At 44.9% G+C, this 24,132-nt stretch overlaps 1 protein-coding gene across 1 annotated transcript; it reads left to right on the top strand.

Annotated features, from left to right (window-relative positions):
- Nucleotides 1-14,370: 14,370 nt before the first annotated feature.
- Nucleotides 14,371-22,585, top strand: SFRP2 (secreted frizzled related protein 2). The gene is made up of 3 exons (XM_039234351.1): nt 14,371-15,074; nt 17,477-17,557; nt 22,003-22,585. The coding sequence occupies exons 1-3, from the start codon at nt 14,576-14,578 to the stop codon at nt 22,305-22,307; spliced, it is 885 nt and encodes a 294-aa protein (XP_039090282.1). The 5' UTR covers nt 14,371-14,575; the 3' UTR covers nt 22,308-22,585.
- Nucleotides 22,586-24,132: the final 1,547 nt, after the last annotated feature.

The following is a 24,132-nucleotide window of genomic DNA, read 5'->3' as shown; positions in this document are numbered from 1 at the left end:
AGTTTCATCTGCTAATCTGTGGAAGGATTTGCCTGTAATAAATGATCTGTTTGCCTCTGTGCCTTTGGTTTAGGCACTGAACAGGGGATTCACAGATGTCCCTGGTGGCTCAGGGATTAGGCAGTCTGATCCCTGAACCACAAGCCACATAGAATATAGTATTAAAACGATCACATAACTACTACATAAATAACAAGTGAAATGTTCCCATGACTGCCAGCCATTCTCTTGATCACTACCATAATTTCCTATGGCTGAAAGCAATATGTGGTATGTCAATGTGTTCAGGCCTTAGACTCAGTCGTAGAAAACAACTTCCTTATCCGTAGATGTGTGATATTCAAAGGCCAAGGAGAATATTCACCATTATGTTTTGCCCAAGAAGGACAACCTTTATCCTTCATATTCACCTAATCAAGTCAAAATGAAAAAACAAAACAAAACAAAAAAAACCTGGTAGTGAACATGAAAATAATATATGCTTTGAAATATTTACTTTATGGAGTTAGACATATTCTTAACAACTGACCTTTCAAAATTAATAGCAACAAAAAAGTAGGAAGGAACATCAGAACAGAAGCAGAAGCAAATAGAGAAAATGAAAGTGTCCCCACATAAGGGCATCTGTGACATTAGAAAGAAGTGCACACAATGAGAAACAGGAAAGCCAGATGCAGTCTCCACCAACTGAGCAGTCAATGATGGGTGAAACTGGGCGACGTGTCATTAGTCAAAGCAGGACAAATATTCTGCAGCTAAATAAGAACCTATTACACCTATGAGCTTGTAAATATCATTAAATGAGAAGGGCAAAGAAATAATAACAATAATAAAAAAGTATGCCTCATTGACTACAAGTAATCTAGAATATAACAACTTGCCTGAAGATCATAAACAAACAGTGGTAACATTTGTCTACGCAGAATAGAAAGAGTAGTTCATTGAACCATTTAGAGTGAACGTGTTGGCTTTATCAAATATCTGCAATTATCTACCCCTAGCTGTTTTGAAATGAGAAACCATCATAGTCCAATCAGCACCTGTTTCCAATATGAATGTCCTTCAACTGAAATGAACACTCATCACATCAGTGATAGGTATGAAATCTCAAAATACAGTCATACATTTAAGACCTACCTGATGGGATCATATGCTCAACTATATGGAAAATCACCTCAGTTTCAAAGAAGCAAAAGTCCTGGGGTGCCCAAGTGCCATCATGAGGATGTTCTCTCACATTTCTGCAGACTTTCTTATCTAATCCTGCTCTGGCAACCAACAGGACAACCCAATGAGTAAACAGATGCATTTCAGTTCATTTGGTTGAGATTCATTTGAGTACCGAGTGCTCGGTACTGTGGTAGACTCTGGCAGCCCAAGATGTAGAAGGCACGATTTCTGTCCTTCAAGAACTCCTTGTCAAATATGGTCTTTAATGAGATAACTAAATAAAAGGAGGCTGTTAGGATGAGGCCCTAATCTAATATGACTATTGTTATGAGGAAGAGAAATCACAGGGGTGCATGCACAGGGACAGCCATGTGAAGAAACAGCGAAGGAACAGCCATCTACAAACCAAAGAGAGAAGCCTTGAGAAGCCACCCTTCCTACTACCTTGGACTCCCAGGCTCCATAACTGTGAGAAGATAAATTCTTATAGTTTGAATCACCCAGTCTGTAGTATTTTGCTATGGCAGCCCTAACAAGCCAATACAGCGTCCTTCCCTACAGCAGGGTTGCTTGATGAATGCAAGAGACAATGAAGGGAGTTCGATGATCCTCAAGAACTCATGAGGGAGTTTAATCACTCTGTGTGTTCAGGGAGAAATTGGATGAAGCCCTGTTATGGACATCACACTGGGTGGGAGAAGAGACTAGCTGATCTCAAATTTCTTTTCCAGCACTTCAGTTATATCATTTTTGTCTACACACGTCAGTTTCTCCATGAAAGAGAACTATGATCAAATATACTTTGGGGTCTCTTATCTCGAAATTAAAACTAAAACAAAAGCAGTTTTCAATGTTTTCACTTGACTCCTATGGCCCCTCCTTCATTTGGCTCCTTCATTTCTCTTTAATGGTCTTTTATTGCTGCCATTATATTTTCCCTACTTTTTGGAGAAGATTATTTGAAATGAAACTTGAAGGACTGATAGGATCTTACCAAATGGGAGGAAAATGGACTGGGAGTTGTCTTTCCAGGTGAGGAGGAGGAGGGTCATGCTCTCCTGTCTTTATTTCAGTCACAGAGATGTGAGATGATCTTTGAACAGGTGAATAAATAATTCTAGAATCTCTTGACAGGCTCAAGAGTCAGTAGATCTGCATCTACTCTTGCTGGTTGTGAAGAGTCAGTTCAGCTTAGGGAACTAACCAATTCTGTTGAGAGAAAAGAATAGCAAGAATAATGGCTATTGTTAATACAACATTTTCATTTTGGTCAATAAACATTATTTCCTATGCCACCAAATTATTTTACAAAGCTGCTGCTAAGAGATCCCATTAAATAATCATGGTGTCTCTGCTTTTCTGTCCCCTCTTTGGTAAAAGTGTTAATGAACAGCACACTCCCTAAAATGTGAATAGCACTTTAAAAATTTAACAAATGTACTTAATGCCACTAAACTGTACACTTAAAAATGGCTAAAATGGTAAATTTTCTAAGTATTTTACCACAATTTTTAAGGAGTAACACAAAGTTTTAATCACATAATAAAAGAACACCTCTAAGAATGTTAGCCTTCTAAGAGATGAGTTAACTGATTAATAGAACCATGTTGATCAGCACCATGCAGTGGAAATAGGAATGGAAAAACTGATAATTCTATCATCTGTACCCAAAGAGATTTAAATGCCTATATGCTGAGAATAACGTTCAGTATGAATTTATCAGCAAAACACTAGTCACACTGCCCTGGTCGGTTTTTACAAGGTTACACTCTTATGCTATATGAATCATCTTTCTACGAGCCTTTCTACGAGCCCTATCTGTCTACTGTTTTTGAAAAAGAAGGTCAAGGGGCCGGGTGGAGGGCCAGACTCCAGATGTTGTGCCTCACTCTGTCAGAACCAAATTTACTCTTTTACTTGGATTGTCTCTCAACAATTGCATGTGACTGGAAAAGAGAATGGCTCCATTCCAGGAAACCCTTCTGTTCTGTGTTTGCTTTAAATGTATGATTTGATGTTTAACTTTCACTCAGAGTGGTAACAAACTACATTGATTATACACTTGCTGCATGCAAATCATACCACTTAGTCTCAGGGCTGTGGCGGTACAAAAAAAAATATACTCCTGCCATCATCAGGCTTAGAATCTGGATGGGTTGACAAAATATGTTTCTAATTAGTAATGGTTACCCTGAGGAGATTACCAGCGAAGATTAATTACAAGGGTTTTTCTTGGAGTGCCAAAACTGTTTCCGTCAGTTAATATTTCAACTACTTGTCATCTATGTTATAATACAATTTTGACTTAAAATTCAAATTCCAATGACAGTAACAAATTTTTTAAATAATTGGATCCCTTTCCAATTTAGTGAGACCAATTTTCTTTTTAATGTGCGTAAAGTATAAGTCAGGTTTGTTTTCCCCTTTCTGGGATGATGGTGGGGAGTTCATTTCTAGCCCAGTCCTTCACAGCTGAGTGGCATTCCAACTTTCTTGGTGATTTGGGGCTTTTATTTGTGACCTGGGCGAGTCTCTTAACACTTCGTTACATGTACATGGTAAGTTCCCTGAGGAAGCCTCTGTGGGTGGAATCGGCTGACATGATGAACTAATGACTACCCAGTAGAATACAAATAAGAGATAGTACTTACATAAAGTATTTACTCTGTATTTTGAAGTACTTTACTTCTTTAACCCTTCCTTTCTTGGCGCATTAGTAATCACACTTGGGTGGTTAAGAAACAGGCACAGAGAGTTTAGGTCGCTTGTGCACAGCTGGAAAGACACGAGGTCAGACTCAAACCCTGTGTGGTGTGACGTTTTACCATCAGCCTGGAAGAAGCTGGTATCACCTAGTAGCAAATACCTATGCCAAATTAAGGCTCAGGATTTGCTTTCTTGGGTTGCAACTGTGTTGAAGAAGAGAATCTAAGAAAACATCTGCAATCTTCATTTGCCCCTGTGTGACAAAAAAGACTCTGGCCCCCCTCCCTTGGGGAGTCTTGAAGCCTGTTCTTCCTCCTTTTGGCATTCTTTGTTCCATGGAAAACAAGAGCATCAAAATAGCTTAGAGGGTTCCTTTATCTTTCTTCTTTCAATCTACCCTCTTTATCTAATTTCCTGGCAATTTACATTTCATTGAACTTATTTTCATAGCTGGATCACCTCAAAAATTTTTCAAAAAAATCTAACCCATGAAGAACAGTAATGAATGTTATACAAAATATACCATCAAAGTGGATTTCTGGCTATAGTCCCAACACATTTCAGTTTGCTCAAAGATTCCATTTTATTGAAAGAAATTCAGAAAGTCATTTTCTTAAAAAAAAAAGTTTTACTTTCCCAGGTTACATCTTTGTAAGTACTTGCTTTCTGAGCTATATAAAGTAAATGCATTCTTAAGCATGTTCTCCTTCAGTATGTCCTTCAGGTATTGCTCTTATTTCCTATAGGAGTTCCTAAGGGAAATACCTATTGAGTTCAATAAAATTGCCAATTAGAAATGTAGAACTTGTATAGGACCCATCAGCTCAGGCATCTCAGTTCCAGGGAGCAGCTTTACATTTCTCTAGCTCTCCTAACAGTGGACTATTTTTATTTCTTAATGCTAGTTGACAAAGTCAGTTACAAATGCAATAGAATCAGATCATAATCTAGTTTTATGTCATATGGATTCTTCCCTAATACAGATCAAAATATAACCATACAAATGGCTCATGTCATATTTTCCAGTTATCAGTCTTTTCACTAACCCCAACTTGCAGCATATCAATCTTTAAACCTTTCTGGTATTTCCCATTACTTGACATTTATTAATCAGCAATAGCTTAAGCACTATACAAAGCATGAAATTAGACGTGGCACATGTATATATATGTGATAGGCATTACTACTATTCCCTAACATCCAATTCTTCTCTTTTTCCAACCGCAGGGCACAACTGTACATTCTACCCTTCGGAAGCTAGGGGTGGCTTTCTTACTGATTTTGGCCAATAGAACGTGAGTGAAAGTGACATACATCCCTTCCTATTGGAAGTACTTAATTTCTGGTAATGGATTCACCAACCCTCTCTCCATCTGTTGAATGATGATGGGAGCACATCTTGATATGAAAGTACCATTAAATAAAGCAGCTGGGAATGCTAAGCCAGGAAAATAGCTGCCCTGGAAGGCCCGTCAGCCCGCAGCAAATTTTGCATTAACATGAGACAAACTTCTGTTGGTTGGTGATGACTGTTACAGCAATATAACCTAGCCTATCCTGACCTAACATTATTATATGTTATCCATGATTTGCATCATACTGAAGCCCAGGGCAATATCTGTAATTCTGAGTAAACTAGTCAACTCGCTCTGTCAATGGCCAAATATCACTGTAACTTTGCCAAATTAAAAATGATTACTAATGTGTGGTTACAAGGAGAACTGGGAAAAATAATTTGCAAAAATCAGTGTACATTCTCTTTATTTCTCTAAAAGCAAGAGATGGCACACAGCTTAATGATCAATACTCATTCAGAACATCCTTGCACACACACAAAAAAACAGCCCCATTCTATCTTGCAAATCAAAAACCTATTTCAGCTATATTAATTATGGAAGTAGAATACAGATGGACACAATATACAAAAGAGTTTCCAGCTATTTCATGTCAGCATGAGGTCTTGTGGCCATACAGTATGCGAACAAAAGGACCGATACTTGTGTGAGTGTATCAGGTCTATTTTGACACTCTCCTCTCAAAACTACACCCATCTGAGGGTGAACATATTCTTCCCCCTGACAACATAAAATCATGGAGCCATAACCCTCAACTATGACTCAACCTTTCCCACCTTCCCTGTCAATCACCCTCACTGGAAGCAGAAATTAGCCTTCCGAGTATGTTCTCCAAGAACCAGAAAATTCTGCTTCCCAAAGTACATTCTTCTCTGCACAGGGGGATACTTGAAATACATGAATGGGGAAAAATGGCTCAGAAAAATAAGAGCTAACCCTTCTCAAATTCTAACCACGCCATTTTTGAGGTTAAGAGGAAAGGAGAATAGCTCAATTGAATTTTTTTTTCATTGCAAATCTAAAATTCCTCGTTTCAACCACGTTGATATGGGAAATATCACATTGAGAAATACAAGGAATACAGTCTCTGAGTTGTAGCCAACCCCTCCAAATGCCAGAAGATATTATGATCAAATGTCTATGTTGGGAGAAATCTGGACAATGAGGTGCTTACCCAAACCCATCTTAATCATGATATGCATAATTCACCACTACAAAAGCAGTGTCACTTATGAACTGGTAAGAAACTGGAGAAAAAACATCAGTACAGAGGAATCCACTCATAAAATTAAATACGGTTCAAATACTATATTCAAAGGTAATTTTTAAGACATAGATCTCCACTTCTTGACACATGGAAATTTGTTACAAATAGTGTTATTTGATTGCATTTTTATAAAGCTTTGCATATTCCTTTTCTCTTAAAAGAATATATTTTTCACTTTTTTCTGTGGATATAGGCAGTAAAATTAAAGAGATTTCCACTTTCCACCTTATAATTTTGTGCTGCCTGAGTATTTTATATGTATTACTTTTATTAACAAAGAAACATTTTGGGGAGGAAATCAATTCACGAGTGAAAGAAAGTTTCATTTTAACTTGTTCTAGTTTTCAATCCATTCCCTTCAGTCTCCTATTCAGTTGTCTGCAGTTGATTTGGAAAATCCACCTATGGAAAATACATCATTAATCTGGTTGTTAATGAGGATTTCCCATGTATCTATTACAGTTTAGGGTTTTTAAAGGCATTGAATATTGCTCTCTGAAAGTAAATTTATAAAGTAGACAGAATTTAATCCCTTTGTTAGTTTAAGCTGGTCTTATATGAGGGCAAGAGACATATCTTTCAAGATTTTTATAGAAGGATTTTTTTTTTATTGCTTTCTAATAAGGCTTAGGACTATAAAAGACTATATTCTATCACAATTCAAAAAGCAACTAAGTTTCTCAGACATGATCTGCAAATGCCTAGGCCTTGTTATTCCTTTCCCCAGTAACACATACATATTTTGCTCTATGAGAATCTTCATAATCTTCATAGCCCTTTATCCTAATGTAGTAGGAAAACCTCTTTACCCTCAGAAATATGTGCCATCTTCACCTTTAAGCTAAATGCAGAGAAGTGGAAATTTTATTTCTATCTACAAATGCTAAGCCAAAACCCTTTACACACAAGGGCCTTTTGATAACCCCACAGTGTATGGTAGAGACCCAATAATCTTTTGATTAGATGGATGGAATTAAACCTCAAGGAATTTGAGAAATTCCTTCCTTAAGGCATTAAGCTGCTAATTACATCATCTATGGTTAAAGAGAAGAGGAGGACAGAATATTTGTCACTCCTGGGATGACATGGTAACACTGCATGGAAATCATCCCAGTGACTATCTGTCCAAGTCTTTCAGATACCATGAGAATATCCTAGGGGATAATATGCCTTTTAAGGGAAAAAGAAATTGATTTCCAAATGAGAGAAATCTGGTTTTGAAGCTGGGTACAAGCAAGATTGACTTTGCCTCTCCCTAATCCTCCCCTCCACCCCCCACTACACACAGCTCCTCTAAATGAATCATAACTAGCATAACAAGTAAAAGTTTTCAACTTAATAATACCAAACAAGAGGGAGTTAAAGACATGCTTTCCATATTTATTCCAGGGAAAAGCTGATCATAGAAAACCTTAGAAATCTTGTTCATTTTGAAGCTCTAATCCAGACAAACTTGGACATGGTAAAAGGTTTCTCAACTAGTACAAATAATAAGTTAAATGTACTCATAAAAGCACTCTTTTCTTCCTTATTTTCTTCCAGGGCAGAACTTGTTGTGAATTTCTTTAATTAATTAAGATTTCAAGAAAACTAAGGGAAAACAGGAAAGCTCTAGACAACAAGGCCAAGATGATCACTATACACTTTGCAGACTGGCCATCTACCAGAAACCCAATTTAACATTTGGAAATATTTCTCTATAATATTTCACTCCCCATTGTACCACTAGAGATTTACAAACTATTAAGAAATATTAGGTCTGCTAATGAAACTTTGTTAACTTTTAGTGCCAATGAACTCAGTCAGAGGACTGAGTCTGTGTATGCTGGAGACTATCGTTTGAAATTACAGGTTATACCAAATCAACCAAAAACAAATGCTCTTTCCAATTTACAGATATATTTGTTGGCGTGAATGCCTGTGGTTTACTGAAACTGAGCATATCAAAAAATAATGAATCATTTTAATAAATCTGACAAATTTCTTAGTTTGAGCAACATAAAAATCTACCATTATGAAGACCCAAACAAATATAGAGTATGGAAAGGTGTCCCTAAAGTCAGTCCAGTAAGAATGACAAAAGGCTTTTTATTCTGGGATTTGTCTCTGGAAAGACTGTACATGTGTGCAGGAACTCAGATTCCATCTGTTGCTTTAGAGCCAACAGGCTTTATTGTATTGACTCTGTACTCTTATCTGATGGCAATAAATTCCCACCGGAGTGAAACACCAGCTTAGCCAGTGACCCCTGCTGTTCAAATCAGACAATGGAGCAGGTCTTTCTTCCCAGAGCAACGCTGTGGCTTCTGGACCGCCCTCTATGAATGGCCTTGGGATTTTGCTGTTTCCATTCAGGATTTCCTAATGTGAGCAATTAGGAGATGCTTCATTTCAAGAGTCTCATCAGCAGTTGCAACACATCAGTGAGCAATAAACTGCTGGGACCCCAGAAAGAGACAGGAAAATTAAAAAGAAAGGGACAGGGAAGAAGAAAGGCAAAGTATCCAGCAGAGCTCTTTGCATGTATCAGGTGCTCAATAAATATTTAAGAGTGCCAAATGAACTAAGTGTACACAGTTGACCCGAATTTTAAAGTTTTGAACCCCAAGACCAAGGAATTACTATTGGTCCAGCAAAATTAAGACCTTATGCTGTAAAGAAAAGGCTGCTGGGGAAGACGTGTACACTAAACAAATGGAATTTCCTTCCCAAAGATCTGTGTCATTGAACTGCCTCAGGTGTCTTGTTCGGCTGGGTTCTGTTTTTTTGTCTTTGAAGCAGATGCAGTCCAGGGATGCAAGTAGGACACGCCATGCCCTAGCCCCATCCTTTCTCCCCAAATATCTAGAACCATTTTCTCATGGAGGTTAACAATATAAGAAACAGAACTTGGTCTTTCCCAAAGCACCGACCACGGGCAGCCTCTATGAGACGCCTGAGAAAAGTAATACCGTATCTTTCTCATCCCAAACCAGTGTATGACTAAACCACTCACGTGGCTGGAGACGAACAAGAAAACGATCTGTTGCAGTAGATTATCATTGGAAGTGAAATTAGTTTTTGTTTGGTTAGTTGGGTGGTTTTCGTTTTGTTTTTATCATTTCGGAGCGACTGTTTTTAATCATTCTATCGAACTCCGCAAAATATCCATCCACTGCCTTTATAAAGGCCTTCCTCAAAGAGCAAGGCTGTGACACTTGGTTCAAAGAGGCCCTTGGAAATGGTGGGGGGTGGGGGGGACTTCGCGGAGGCTTTGCACCAACCAACCGGAGAGCTCACGGCGACTCGCGCGATTATTGCTCTCCGTCTGGGAGGGCTCCTCCGCCAGGTGGCGGCGGAGAGGGACCAGGGCCCGCCCCCGCCTCACCCGCAGGGAACTTTCCTTCGCTCCGCGCCCTCCGCCAAGGCTGCCGCACAACGCCCGCCGATGTGGTCGCCGCCGCCCCCTCCTGCGCCCTTCCTCGGTTAGTTTGCCCTCCTAGCGAAAAGGGGGCGCCGAGTCGGAACCTCCCTAGACCCTAGACCCTTCGTTTGCCTGATCAACTCCAATCTGGGGCCCGCCGGCCCCCTAAACCTGAAAGGAAAGAGGCGCAAGAATTTGGGTTAGCGGTCGGTAAACTGCTGGTCCTCCGGGTGGACTCTTGTTTTCTTCAAATGAGAGGCAGGGGCCGTCCCGTCGCAGGCCCGGACCTCGGTATCGGAAATCCGCGTCTGAACCCTTGGGGTGCGCGACGGGAACGCGGTTGGCACCTGCCCCGCCTGCGCGTGAGGCGACCGTCTTCCGTCCGGGCTCAGGCGGCGCCCTCACTGCTCAGCGCGAGCCGAGGGAAGGCCAAAGGCGAAACGAACGAGCTAATCTCTTCTCTGACCACCCCCCCCCCAAAAAAAAAGCCAGCCTCATGGCCAGCTTCTAAAAGCGCAAAAGACCTCAGAGTCTCAACAGCGTGCAGAAGCCGAAAGACAACCCTAGAGGGATCCTCCGTTTTGGGAAATGGCGCCCCCAGATGGCTTCCGCGAATCCCACGGAAAGAAGCCCGGGCTAGCCCGCTTGTGGGTCACGCCAGAAGCCGGGGGTGGGGGGCCGGGTCCCCAGCCCCGGGACGAGCGGTGACGTCACCCACCCGGCAGGCCTGCGCGCGGAAGACAGCCAAGAGATGACGCTGGTGGAGACACCCAAGTGGTCTGGACGCGTCCCCAAAGGCCGCCAAGGCCGCAACTGCATCCCGCGGCGGCACGCGTAACACCAGCAGCTCTCCTTCACTGTGTGACCCGCTTCCAGCGGCTTAACCCCTCCGTGCCTCAGTGTCGTGACTGCTCACTTGCAGAGTGATAGTACCCACACCCACATGCCGGGTGGCAGTGAGGATTTCAGGAGGCGGAGCGGGGAGGGGCCCTCAGTCAGTGTGGCAGGCAGCGCGGTGGCCCTTCCCGGCGCTTCCCCAGCCCGCTCCCGGCATGCGCCTCGTTAGCTGCGTCAGCCCGGCTCAGGCGTTGCCCTCGAGGCTTAAAGCCTGCCCGCAGTCGGAGCGTTTTGGTAAGGAGCGTCGAAACGCAGGCCTCCAACCGAGAGGAAGGCCGGTCAGTGGCACAGGCATTTCGCGGCTCAGAAGCTCATTTCCAGTTCAGGAGTGCCCTTCCGTAGCCGGTGCGGGGTTTTGGGAATGAAGAACCCGGCACAGTGCGCACGTGCTTCTCCCCGTTCCCGCTCTGAAGAGTCTGTGCTCGCGCGTAGGGGTGGGAGGCGCCATTTCCCCGGCGCCCCACGGACGCCCCCGCCCCCGGCTTAGAGACCCCAGCCACAGGGCAGAACCCCTGAGCACGACTGTGTGGGAGCCGCCGGCCCGGAGACTTGTAGCTAGCACAGTCCAGCTGTTCGGGAGAGGCCGGCAGGTAGGTTGTGCCTGGAGGCTCTGGAGTGCCTTGGACGACAGGCTGAACACTCAGGCAGGGAAGCGGGGCCAAATCCAGACAACGGAGGGTCGACGCTCTTCTCCAGGCCTGCAGCGTTTGGATAGGATGTCGTTCACTGTGTGTATGTGGCGGGCGCTGGACAGAAGGACGGTGGCCAACGCCAGCACCGGGGATCCACGGGCATCCCCCTTACTCCGGGTTTGGATGTCTACAATCTCCGTTCCTAAAATGAGCTAGTACTAAATGGTCGGGGCGGAGGGTCGGCGTGGGAGTGGGGAGTGCGGGGGGTGCAGGTGCTGGCTCTCGGTTTGTAAAAGCAAAAGCCTTTTTTTTGCTGTTCATAGGCGGCAAGGCTCTGAGGAGGCCCGAGGGCCAACCCGCCGCGAAGAGTCCACTGAGCGAAAGCGGCCCCGCGGGTGTGCACCACGTGCGCGCATCTCTCCGCGGTGACACAGCGACCCCGGCTGGGGAGGCGCGCGGGGACTGTCACCCAGCATCGGCATCCGTGCGGTTTTCACAGACGGAGGGCCTCGCTCGTGTCCTGACCTCTGTAGGAGGTGATGTTCCTCTTCCCGATCAGTCCTCTGGTGTCGTGGGCGCGCCTGGCACGCGGGCACGCGCTTGGCCAGGGGTGAAAAAAATTGAAGGGAAAGGGAGTGGGGCGCGACTCGACGTGGGGAAGGAAGACGCAGCCTGACCTGCATGAGATCGAGGCAGGGTGGCGCGGGTGCGAGGAAGGCTCCGCGGGCCTCGGAACCTGCCTGGCCGAAGCTGGGCGCCCCGCGCGTCAATGCTGGAGATTCCAGTGCGGCTCCCGGCGCCCCCTGGCGGCGAGCGGGGCCGCGCGGGCTCCGGGAACAATGCCTCAGGCCGCGCGGGCAGGCGGGGCGCCTCGGCTCCCGGCAGCTCCCGGGTGTGCGACCGTGTCCCGCCGGACACAAGCCAGACCGGCCTCGGGCCCTTAGGTCCTGCGCTAGGGGGTCTGAGGGGCCGAGACGACTCCAAGGGAGGGCTTTGGAGCTGGGGCGTGGGAGGCGAGAGAGCCCCCTTCCCGCCCCTGGGCCCAAGTCCTAGCCTCTCTCTAGAGCTCAGGCTCTGATTAATTGCTTGATTCGGAGTGCTTGCGTTTCATGTGGGGTTTATTTTCAAAATCGTTTGTGTTGGGGAGCTTTAGTTAGAAACGAAAAGACCCAGAACTGTTTCCGCGGAAGAGCGGCCTGCTGCTGCACCCCCGGCCCTTGCGCCACGGAGCAGCCGGATCAAAGGAAAGATGGAAGCTCGACTTGGGGGGACGCAGATTCTTGGGGACCAGAAAATGCTCTCCGTCCAGGAGGCGGTTTTCCTGGTGTGTTTACGGCCAGGAAGGGATAGGAGGTGACACTGAGTGGGCTTTCGCCACCCCTCCCCTAAGCACTGGGACCCCAAAGCAGGCCGGACGACTTGGACCCCGGAGGCCGCCTAGGCTACTGCACCTTTCCGGAAGGAGGAAAATAGGAAAGCTTCAGGCAGAGCCTGTGGATAGCTCCTAGAGGCCGGGAAGTAATAACAATGAGCTACCTTACATATGAAAGAACCTTGGCGGGGTCGTTCTCGGAAGATAATTTGTTTGAAACAGCACCACCAACCAGCCTAAGGAGGCTGAGGGGGCGGAGACGACCTACCCTCAGAGGAGACTTGGGTGATTCTGGGACAGGAGCGCCCCCCTCCCCGCCCCACCGCACACACTCATGTTCCCTCTCCTAGCACCCAAGACCCAGTTTCCAGCTGTAAACTTACTGTTTGCAGTCCTCAAGGTCAGTAGAGCCCTAGCTCCACAAGAGCAAAGGCCGACCTGTCGGTTCACCTCTGCACAGTGCCCGCTGGCGGGTGCAGGGTGAATGTACCAATGTTGCCAAGGCCACGACTAGCGCTGGTGGATCTCCAGGCAGGGCTCCTTCCTCTGCCCCCCCTCCCACCCCTTCCCAGGCTGTCCACCTGGAGCGTTCTCTGCCAGTCCTATGGGCCCGGCACTAGTTTTTCGGTACCGGGCCCACACTCCGGCTCTCCTGAGCGCCGCACCGCAAGGGCCCGTGTGTGTTAGGGTCCGCACTACCTTCGAGAGTTGAGTCATCTCTTTCATTGGGGGGGGGGGGGGGGGGGGGGCGGGGAGGAAGAGGGAGGAGAGCAGGTCTCTTCTCCCAAACCGGGAAATGGTGGGCAGTCTTGTGTGAGCCCGACGAGATTATGCAAAGGCATTTCCCCATCGGCGAAATCTGGATGTGTTCCAACAACGTTAACAACCACTACTGTTTTAGTCCCTTTTCCATGTAAAAGTTTTGCTCACTCAACTTGATTCGTAATTCTGATTTTTAAAAGGGCAGGGGGCAGCACACGGTTGTGACGGTTATGAGCCACGCTGGGAGCCGTGGCTGGAGACTGGAGAGGAGATCAAGCTCGCCGAGGCGGCCTCGGGCGGACAGGTCCCGGGCGCGAGCCGAAGAAGGCACAAAGAGCCTGAGCTCTCGGCTCAGAGGGATGCAGTTCTGCCGCGCAGCTCCCGGGTCCGAGCAGAAACTTCAGGCTGGGGTCAAACAATCCCCGACCGGGACCTCGCAGGGGACAGAGCGCGCTCCCACCGGGACCCGGTGGCGAGGCCGCGCATCGCGCCCCCAGAGGTCCCCCATCTCCCGCAAACGGTGCTCCGCACTCTCGGTGGGGCGCAGCTACCAGGCTTATCTATTTGTTTGTTGCAACCCTGGAGAACGGGATCGGCAGTATCTGAAGTGGGCGGGGAGCCGGGGAGGGGGGCAGAATTTCCCGGGAGCGCGTGAGGGGCATTCTCAACGGGAAACAAGACCAAGAGGGTAGTGACCAACCCTCCTCGGATTACTCTGCACTGGCTCCTCCCTTTCTCCCCCCCCACCTCCAGATTTGCATAAAAAAGGCCAAGAAAACTCGGGCTAGGCCCCAGCAGCGGCTCACTCTGCTCCCCCGGGTCGGAGCCCCCCGGAGCCGAGCTCGGGCTTGCAGCGTGAAGCTTCTCGCCCGCGCAGTCCTCCCCGCGGCCGGCGTTTCCAGGCCCCCCGAGCCTCCCCGAGCAGGGCGAGCAAGCCGGGACGAACGTCGCCCCGGCAGCCTCCCGCTTCCCCGGCTCCGCTCTCCGCCCCCCGGGGGTCGCGCGCCCACGATGCCGCAGGGCCCCGGCTCGCTGCTGCTGCTGGTCCTCGCCTCACACTGCTGCCTGGGCTCCTCGCGCGGGCTCTTCTTCGGCCAGCCCGACTTCTCCTACAAGCGCAGCAACTGCAAGCCCATCCCCGCCAACCTGCAGCTGTGCCACGGCATAGAGTACCAGAACATGCGGCTGCCCAACCTGCTGGGCCACGAGACCATGAAAGAGGTGCTGGAGCAGGCAGGCGCCTGGATCCCGCTGGTCATGAAGCAGTGCCACCCAGACACCAAGAAGTTCCTGTGCTCGCTCTTCGCCCCGGTCTGCCTCGACGACCTGGACGAAACCATCCAACCGTGCCACTCTCTCTGCGTGCAGGTGAAGGACCGCTGCGCTCCAGTCATGTCCGCCTTCGGCTTCCCCTGGCCAGACATGCTGGAGTGCGACCGTTTCCCCCAGGACAACGACCTCTGCATCCCCCTCGCGAGCAGCGACCACCTCCTGCCGGCCACCGAGGAAGGTAAGCCTTTCCTCCCCATCCCCCCGCCCCCCGCTTCCTGCCCCCACCCAGCTCCACTAAGGCTTTCCATGGGGATCTCGAGGCCCACGACGCACGTCCTCATGTGTCCCTGCCAGGGGTACCAGTCTCAGGTGGGGCAAACCTTCTTCTTGCTCTTGTTTGTCCTCGTGACAAGTTTGAGACACCACAAACAGAAACACGCCTCTCATGCCCTGAGTTATACCAGTTGCTGTTTCTTACAGTTTAAAAAAAGAAAAGAAAAAGAAAGCGAAGCACTGAAACGCGTTTTTTCCCCTTAGAGATTCACAGTTACTTTTAAAGAAGGTAGCACTTCTGAGAGCACTGGAAGTGGTCCTGTGCTGAGGAGTTAGTAGTGAGCACCCTGGCCAGAGGCTCCTTGCTCAGCCTCCTGCAACACGTTCTTACCACCGGGCAGGATTCTAGGCACCACACTCCCTGACACTCTGGTAAAGGGAGGATAGCCAAAACGCAGTCTTTTAAGGTACTTTTTGTTCTTTGTCGACTTAGGTTTTGGACATAAAAGCCAGACTGGCCTGCGGAGCATGCTGCAAATTGAGCACTGGTTGTACTGCTCAGTTATCTTAGGAAGAGAGCATAAAGGGCATCTCCAGGCGTCATTTTCCTATCTCTAATCAGCTTATATCCTAGGAGTGGTTTTAATTAACTGGGGGAAATCATGCAAAGAGAGTTTCCCAGGTTTTTAGAAAAGGGGGAAAGTCCCGTGCAAAAAGCATCAAAGCAATGAAAACCTCATGGGTTCTTGATGCTCTTCCTGAAAGAAAAACATACACAGTGTGTCTGAGCTGATTCGGATCCCCCTGAGATGGAAAGGGAGCTCCTTCATCCCTTTAGGGCTCCAGGAGTCTCTCCCCTTCAATCTCTAATTGTTTTCCTATAGCCGTCACTGGTTAGAGAAAATGCACAGTTGTTTAGCAATCTCTCCTGGCAGGCACCTCGAGTTTGCAATCATCTTATTGGTTAGATTTCTAATTTATTGCAAATGTTTGGCATATTTCAAACATTTGTCCAACATATACCACAGACCAACCAATACAGGTTAGTAACATTTTATATACATTCCTAGAGCTCCTAATTGGAAATGTTTCATTTTGTTTGAGTGAGGGGAATTAAGGACAGTTTTATGTGTGTTACTTTTGTTTTTATTTCTTTCCACCACCAGCACCATTATAAAGTACATTTCTCCAAGTCGCCTTTTTCCCCCTTCAAAATAAAAGTTTATGGTCTTCAAAATATGCTCTGCAGTGTTTCTAATTTGATACATATCTCTCGTATCTTGAGTCACATGAAGTTTTTTTCTGTGAAAATCCAGTTTCATATGAATGAAAATCAAATCCCTCCTAAATTTTAGACACAGCACTAGCACAATTATAAATACAAAAAAGGGAACAGTATGTTTTCTTTTTTCCCCCCAAATCAGACTCTTTTAGAAGAGCCTCTAGCATGTTCTCTGATCGCTGTGCTAGTGTGTATTTCTACATTTGGTCAGACCCCCAGAGACAGTTTGCTTCAATTATGATTCACTTCAGGAAAAGCTTTAGGTTTTTTGCTTGGTTGGCTGTGTTTTGGTTTGGGGTTTTTACGGGGGTGGGAGATTGTTTGTTTCTGACAGTTTGAAATGGAGAAAGGGGCAAGAAGAGGTTCTGCACCAGGAAGGAAGATAACAATGAAATAAAAGCAGCTTCATTCAACCACAAACTTGACAGAAAGCACAAGCGTGATACAGAAGCAGTTAGAGCACGCTATTGTAGTTACCGAGGTGTGTTTCAAGGTGGGAAGAACCCGTAGGTAACCCCTACAATTCTAGCTGCCTCTCCCTGTCCAGACCTGATAAAGGGTCTTTAAGTGACCTTCCTGAGACACAACTCTGCTGAAGAGCCCAGCAAAGACTGAGCTGCGCTGGTGTCTTTCAGCCAAAAAAAGACCATTTTTTGGCCATATTTTGTGGAAACCAATTTTCCAAAACCCCTCAAGATTTCTTCTGGTGCTTTCTCCTCAGAGAGGCTTTGGGAACAACTCTGAATTTCAGAGACAGAATTTGTCTCAGGAGTGAGGAGGAAGAGCTATAAAGGTGAAACCCAGCCCAGTTAACTGTACACTGCACCCACCACACGCTTTTGGTGGGGGGCGGGAGGGTGGACCATCATTTATCAAACACAACTATAGGCATTCTTATCTTGCCCATGAGAAAGCAGGAGTCATGGAAGACTTTCTTGGGAATGAGTGATCCTTTTTCAAAGAGGCAGAAGCTGGGGTCTTACAGAACAATTGCTACTCTGGCCTGTATAAGCCCCTTTGAGTTGTTTACAAATGCCACCTGCTGTTCCCTTTTAAGCAAGCTTTCTAATTTTTCACATTTCTAGCTCCAAAGGTATGTGAAGCCTGCAAAAATAAAAATGAGGATGACAACGACATAATGGAAACTCTTTGTAAAAATGATTTTGGTAAGTAATCTACCAACAGCAACAAAGAGGTTTCACATTCAAAAGCTTTATTTACAGTACAACTTAAAGGTACAAATCATTAAGATGTTACTGGATAAGACTTGGGTAAAATACCATCATAGCTGATCTTTCCCAAAGTCATCTAACTTGCTGTATCTCAGTTGCCTCCCGATAAGTCTCAAGTAATGAGACTTATTCAAATTAGGACTTTTGAATGGGAAATTTTTCATTTCATTTTGGCTTTTTCTTGCCAATAAGCATAATCTTGGGCCAGGTGCTTTCAGTCACTTGATATGTGTGCCAGGAATTAAAACATGTAAGCATTAGCCCCAGCAAAAACAGACTGAAGGCATTAAGTTAGCCAAAAATACAAATTTGCCCCAGCATCAAATAGAAATATTTTTACCTTGTTCATAGCCCATAATGCTTTGCTTCTCTGCATTCCATCACTAGTGACTATATCCAAGGTATAGGATAATAATTTGGGGGAGGAGTTCCTTAAATTTGAAATGAAGAAAAAATAAAGATTAGGAATTTACTTTGGCAAAATACATGAAAGATGCTATGATGACGTAGTGCTTGGAAATAATGTGTGACAGGTTACCCAGATTCACGAGTGTAGGTCACTACCCTTAGGAGAGTATTGTAAGACAAAAGAGGGATGGATACTGTCCACACAGAGCTTCATCACCACCTGTCTGCTGTCCTCAGGGCGCTGAGGTGAGGGCAAAGCCCAGCTAGACACCGAACCAGTGCTAACTTTGGAGTCAGGAGTAGCCATGAACTTCACCCAGACATTCACTGGGGACATTTGTGTTCATCTCCAAGAGTAGGCACCTTTTGATGTGTTTGAGAGGCTGGTACCCTTAAAAAGTATTTTTTCAGGCAGAAGGCCGGATTTACTGGTGAGCAGATATGATCCCTGCTCTATCAAACAATAATGGATTCTAACCGATCCGTATTAACATTTCTATATACTCAACAAAGTCCCTAAAACCGAGAGAAATCACTTCAGCACCCACTATTGGGAGCTACCTTCCCACTCTCTCCTGACAACTTACCGTCCCAGCAATCTCAGACCTGGCCAGGTCCCCGAAACTCTGGAAGCAGTCCAGTCCCTGTTCCTCACAATACCAGGTCTCTTCCAGAAGTGTCCTGGGTTTAACCTTAGCACATCTCAGATCAGCCACAGCTTTAGGAAAAACTTCACACTGCCAAGGAAGAGAAAAAGAAAGGAGGCAACCCTGAGTCCTAACCAATCTGTCCCCTCAGCAAGAACCACAGAAGGGATGAGAGGGTTTCATATGTCCATATTTAAATACATACAACTCTAGGCATGATTCCTTTTGCTAAACAAACAATTATAAAATGTATTAAGTTTTTTTTTTTTCTTTTACCTTAGCTATTAGGAAGCTCAGAGCAAAGCTTTAGTTTCAAAGTTTATCTTTTTGCAGCATAATTTGGTTTTGAGTTTGTTGATTTTATTTGGTTTTGCTTATAATATCTACTTTCTCTTTCTCACTTTTTATTTGAAACTTTGCATTTCATTTTGTCATGTGTCTGGTACCTAATAAGCACTCAGAAAATATTTGCTCACTATGAATTTTTGCATTTTTGCTGAAATGTGGCTTAAGTGTTCTTCATAATTAATTGAGTAAAAGTATAAACAAAGAGGAGATTAAGTACGTACATACTTGAAAAATGTATAAAGTGAATAAAAATACTTTTACACATGAAATTAAAAAAAATAATAAATAAATACATACATACATACATACATACATACAACTCTAAGTAGTAGAGGGCCAGGCAGGCATGTGGGTAGCAGCACTCTCAGGTCCCCAGAGCCTTACCAGACACACTTCTGAGCTTCCATACTAAAAGATTTGATTAAAGGCAAAAAAGAAAATTGCAATTTTAATAAGATTTACATTAAAATGTTTCTAAAATGTCATTTTCTTCTGGCAGCTTATGTCCTCTGCATCAGATATAATACAGATCTCTGTCCTGACTTTCCATGAAAAAGTTTTATCATGGGGCTCTAAAATGATTGAAATGTAGGCATGTACACATATACACACACATATTAATACTTGCTTTATGACTTCCCTTACAGAAGACCCCCTTCCTAAGGATGCTCTATCAAGACCTAGCCCCTCCTCCAAACAGAGTGTGAGAGTGTGTGTATGTTAGGGTGTGTCCTAGTGTTCTCTCTCCCTAGAGAAAGCCTCTCAAAACAACATGCATATCACTGCACGTAAGGTATCCCACACACATTACCTCACAGCTTTGTTTTCTATTTTCCCACGTTAATTTCGTCCCGAAAGGGATAATGAACCTTGAATTATAGGAAGTGCGTCATATACTCCTGGTTTATAAGCAGTATTCTATGTTGCCTCTGTACTTTGGAAAGTGATGGAAGGGTAGAAAGAACAAATGTAGAAATCTGATTTAACTTAAATCATCCACGAAAGCATCACACTCTTTTCCCACTGCACTCCTGAAGAACAGGGAAAATACAGAATGCCTCCTTATTTCAATGGTAAAAGTAATGGTATAGAAAGACTAGCCCAGACCTGCCTGCCCATGCATACAACCTACTGATGGATCAGACAGTATCATTACCTCTGCCTCCTACCACTTCCTGCATCCCCATTCCTATATTCCAGGGCAGGAAAAGTTATTCTGGGGCTTTGATTCCCCACATTTGGTCTCAGCTGAAAATCCAGGGAGGAAATGCCTGATCCCATGGTAAGCTTCTTCAAAGTTTATTATTTTATAGCTAGGAAAAGAGGAGTAGTAAATTTTCCCCCTGGGTAAAAGTAATGGTTTTCTGATATTCAGAGATCAAGAATGTTTAATTTGACCAGGTGCTCTATCACACATGCTCTATCTGTGCTTTAGACAAAGCTCCAGGGTAACATATAACCACTTCTCCCACCATGTATCCTTCCCATCCCCAACCTCTTATGCAGAGGCTACAGGAACATGTGATCTTTTCATGTGACTTATTCCATGACTTAAGTCTTATAAAGCCTAAGAACTCAGCTCTACGGTTCAGATGCACATCAGACAAAATAATGGCCATATCACATCATCTTTCATTTATCTGGTTAAGCTTCAGTCATTTCTTGGTGGGCTGGAAAAGCCACAGTTAGTCAAATTCCCTTTCTGAAACAGAGAGAGAGATCCACAAAGTAGTTACACACACACACACACACACACACACAACATCTCTCTCTGTTACTAATAATATATTGGACTCCATCAAAGTCAGGAGAAATGTCACTGGCACATCATCTATACAGTACACTTATCAATGTCATTAGTAGTCTTAGGACACATTACAGTTGGGTATGTTAATGTGGTAACCTGGACCAGAAATTTGCTACTGCCTTAAGAAGTCACAGTGGTGTTAAAGAACGGGGTTTGGGGACCAAGTTCTGAGAACTAGACTCAGCCAGGACACAACCTAACCGGGTGACCTTGTATAAGTTATTAACTTCTCTGGATATCAGATTGTGTATCAATAAGAGATTTTAACTGGATGATCCTTTCCAACCTTAAAATTTTACCCTTTCCCTGCCTTCATGGAGTCTTAAAATTCAATTCTAGCATGTATTTTTGTAGGGTTTTCTTTCCCAAACCAGACTGTTCATGACTGTAAAATATGTCTTTTATAGTAAACCACTTACTTTTGGTCTTAGTATTCTAGTGAGTCTACAGATCCTCTTTGGAAACGGTACATATATGATCTGTAAATGCCTTGGCCAGGCAAATGATAGCAGATGAGAATGAGATCTTCAGAAAAACACTTTTACAGCTAAACATGTTGTGCTCTTAGAGTCTTGGATATTTTTTCTCTTAGTTGCTTTACCAAATCAAATGCAGCTGTTAAGATCAATTCTCCTTCCCTGTAGTCTGTTCTTTAGAAAACAATGATTGTGTGATATAATTTCCTTACAGGTTTGTCCAAAAACCTCTCCAGTGTAATAAATTGAGTTTAAAGTTTATGGCCACAGAAGGATCACGTTTCACCTAAGAGTCAGGCATTTCTTTTCATGCTGAAGTTTCCAATAAGGGAAGTCATTTGTTGAGGAGAGCATGAACCACATGCAACCTGCATACAAACACAAGAACACAAGGGTGAGAAAGAGAAGTTAATTAATTGAGTTCCGCTAAGAGAATTTTGAAAGGATGGCTGACTTGAAATAGAGTGCCTGACAAAACCCTTTGAGGCTTTAGAAATGAAGCCACTTGCTGCCCCCAGCTCCCAGCCCCCCACACCTTAGCCCCTGACAGTCTCATTAGTTGCAGGAAGCCCTTCTTCCTTCCCCCAGGCCAACTGAACAAATATGCAGTGGAAGGGGGTGAGGAAAGCCCCCACTCTATACTGTATTCCCTTACTACAACTCATGTGATTCTGTCCCCTCTCGTCTTCATAGCACTGAAAATCAAAGTGAAGGAGATCACCTACATCAACAGAGATACCAAAATCATCCTGGAGACCAAGAGCAAGACCATTTATAAGCTGAATGGTGTGTCTGAAAGAGACCTGAAGAAATCGGTGCTATGGCTCAAGGACAGCTTGCAGTGCACCTGCGAGGAGATGAATGACATCAATGCACCCTATCTGGTCATGGGACAGAAGCTGGGTGGGGAGCTGGTGATCACCTCAGTGAAGCGGTGGCAGAAGGGGCAGAGAGAGTTCAAGCGCATCTCTCGCAGCATCCGCAAGCTGCAGTGCTAGTTTATCCGCCCCACCCCCTCCCCAGGCCCAATCCGGGCCTAGGCTGACCGTTTTGCTCTGGGTCCTCAGCTCTCATTTCCCAAGCACAGGCTTTCGCAGCTCCAGCCCCAGCCTGGAGCAGCTTCCCTTGCCTTTTGCACGTTTGCACCCCCAGCACCTCCTGAGTTAGATGGCCCTAGGAGGCCTTGGGAAGGGATAGCTGTTTTCACATAAAGGAAAAACCCACGCAAGTCATGTAGAAATGTTCAAACTAATAAAATCATGACTATTTCTATGAAGTTTTTAAATAGCTCACTCGAGTGTTGAATAGGTACAACTGTGACTTGGGTCTGATTCTTTCATTTTTCTGTTTGGTTTGGGTCAGCTGTTTTTCTTCTGCTGAGGTTGCCATAAGGTGCAAATAGCTTCATTTTTTCAATGTGGCCCAAACTGTTGTGGGTCACAAACCTGTTGAGATAAAGCTGGCTGTTATCTCAACATCTCTCAGCTCCAGCCTGAGACTCAGAGCCTAAGTCTTATAATTCACTTGTCATTTTACACCCTCATTGGGAACTTACAACAGTAGCATGTTATTACATTTCCAGGTAGAGTACTTCCATTTATAAGAAGCACATTAACCATCATAGCATGAGTTCTTCAAATAAAGGGCAAACAGACAGATTTTATAATTGACCTGAGTACTTTAAGCTTTGTTTAAAACATTTTTTACTTAATTTTGCAAATTAAACAATTGTAGCTTACCTGTAATATACGTAGTAGTTGACCTTAAAAAGTTGTAAAAATATTGCTTTAACCAACACTGTAAATATTTCAGATAAACATTATATTCTTGTATATAAACTTTACATCCTGTTTTACCTACTGTTTGTCTTCTGTCTTTTCTTCTTAATGGAAGGAAATGGGAAGGGTGATGTACAGAGTGGTCACTTCTCCTCTCCTGAGGCCCAGCCCTCCCGCAGTTGAAAGTATCTGATTCTTAGGAAAGTGTCTCTCCCCTACACCACCTGGCTGCTGCCTTGTGCCTCACATCTTACACAGATTTTACCACTGAAGGCCCTGCGGGGAGGCAGAGATTTGCAGGCTTTGCCAAGGACTTTCCGCCTTTTGCCCCTTCTCAGTGGTTCAGCTGTAGCTATATGGTAATACTACTTTAAACCTAAGGTTCATAAACTTAAAGTGCTTTCCCTTTCCCAAGATTTTCATAATGAAAATAACCATCGTGGGATGCCTGGATGGCTCAGTTGGTTGAGCCTCCGACTTCTGCTTAGGTCATGATCTTGCAGTTCATGAGTTTCAACCCCACATCAGGCTCTGTGCTGACAGTTCAGAGCCTGAGCCTGCTTCAGATTCTGTGTCTTCCTCTCTCTGCTCCTCTCCTACTCATGTTCCCTCCTCTCTCTCTCAAAAAATAAAGACTACAAAAAAAGAAATAACCATTTCAAAAAATGTTAGCTTCTCCACTTAAACTTTAACCGTTTAGATAAAGAGCCATGATTTGAAGAATATCCATTGAAAGGCAGAGGGAGGGAGGGGATAGGGAGAAAAGAGGACAGGTAGACATCCATCCAGAAAATGTCCATCCAAATGCTTCATTATTTTATTTTGAAACCTCCACAGAAATTCTAGTAAATACATGAAGATACTATGGCTCAGAGGGGTTACACAGCATAGTTCATATGAGACAGAGCCAGGGCTAAAACTCAGGGCCTTCAGATGAAAATTCTGTCTTCTATCCCAACTAGGACTGGAATATAGAAACATGGTGGCATTCATCCATTAAGCAAATAATTATTGGGAATGTGCCACATGACTTGCCCTATTCTAA

Source organism: Hyaena hyaena, unplaced genomic scaffold (genome assembly GCF_003009895.1).
Source record: "Hyaena hyaena isolate Hyena2069 unplaced genomic scaffold, ASM300989v1 scaffold_89, whole genome shotgun sequence".
NCBI classification, from domain to species: Eukaryota; Metazoa; Chordata; class Mammalia; order Carnivora; family Hyaenidae; genus Hyaena; species Hyaena hyaena.
The sequence above is the reverse complement of the archived record's forward strand: the minus strand, read 5'-3'. Positions and strand labels throughout refer to the sequence as shown.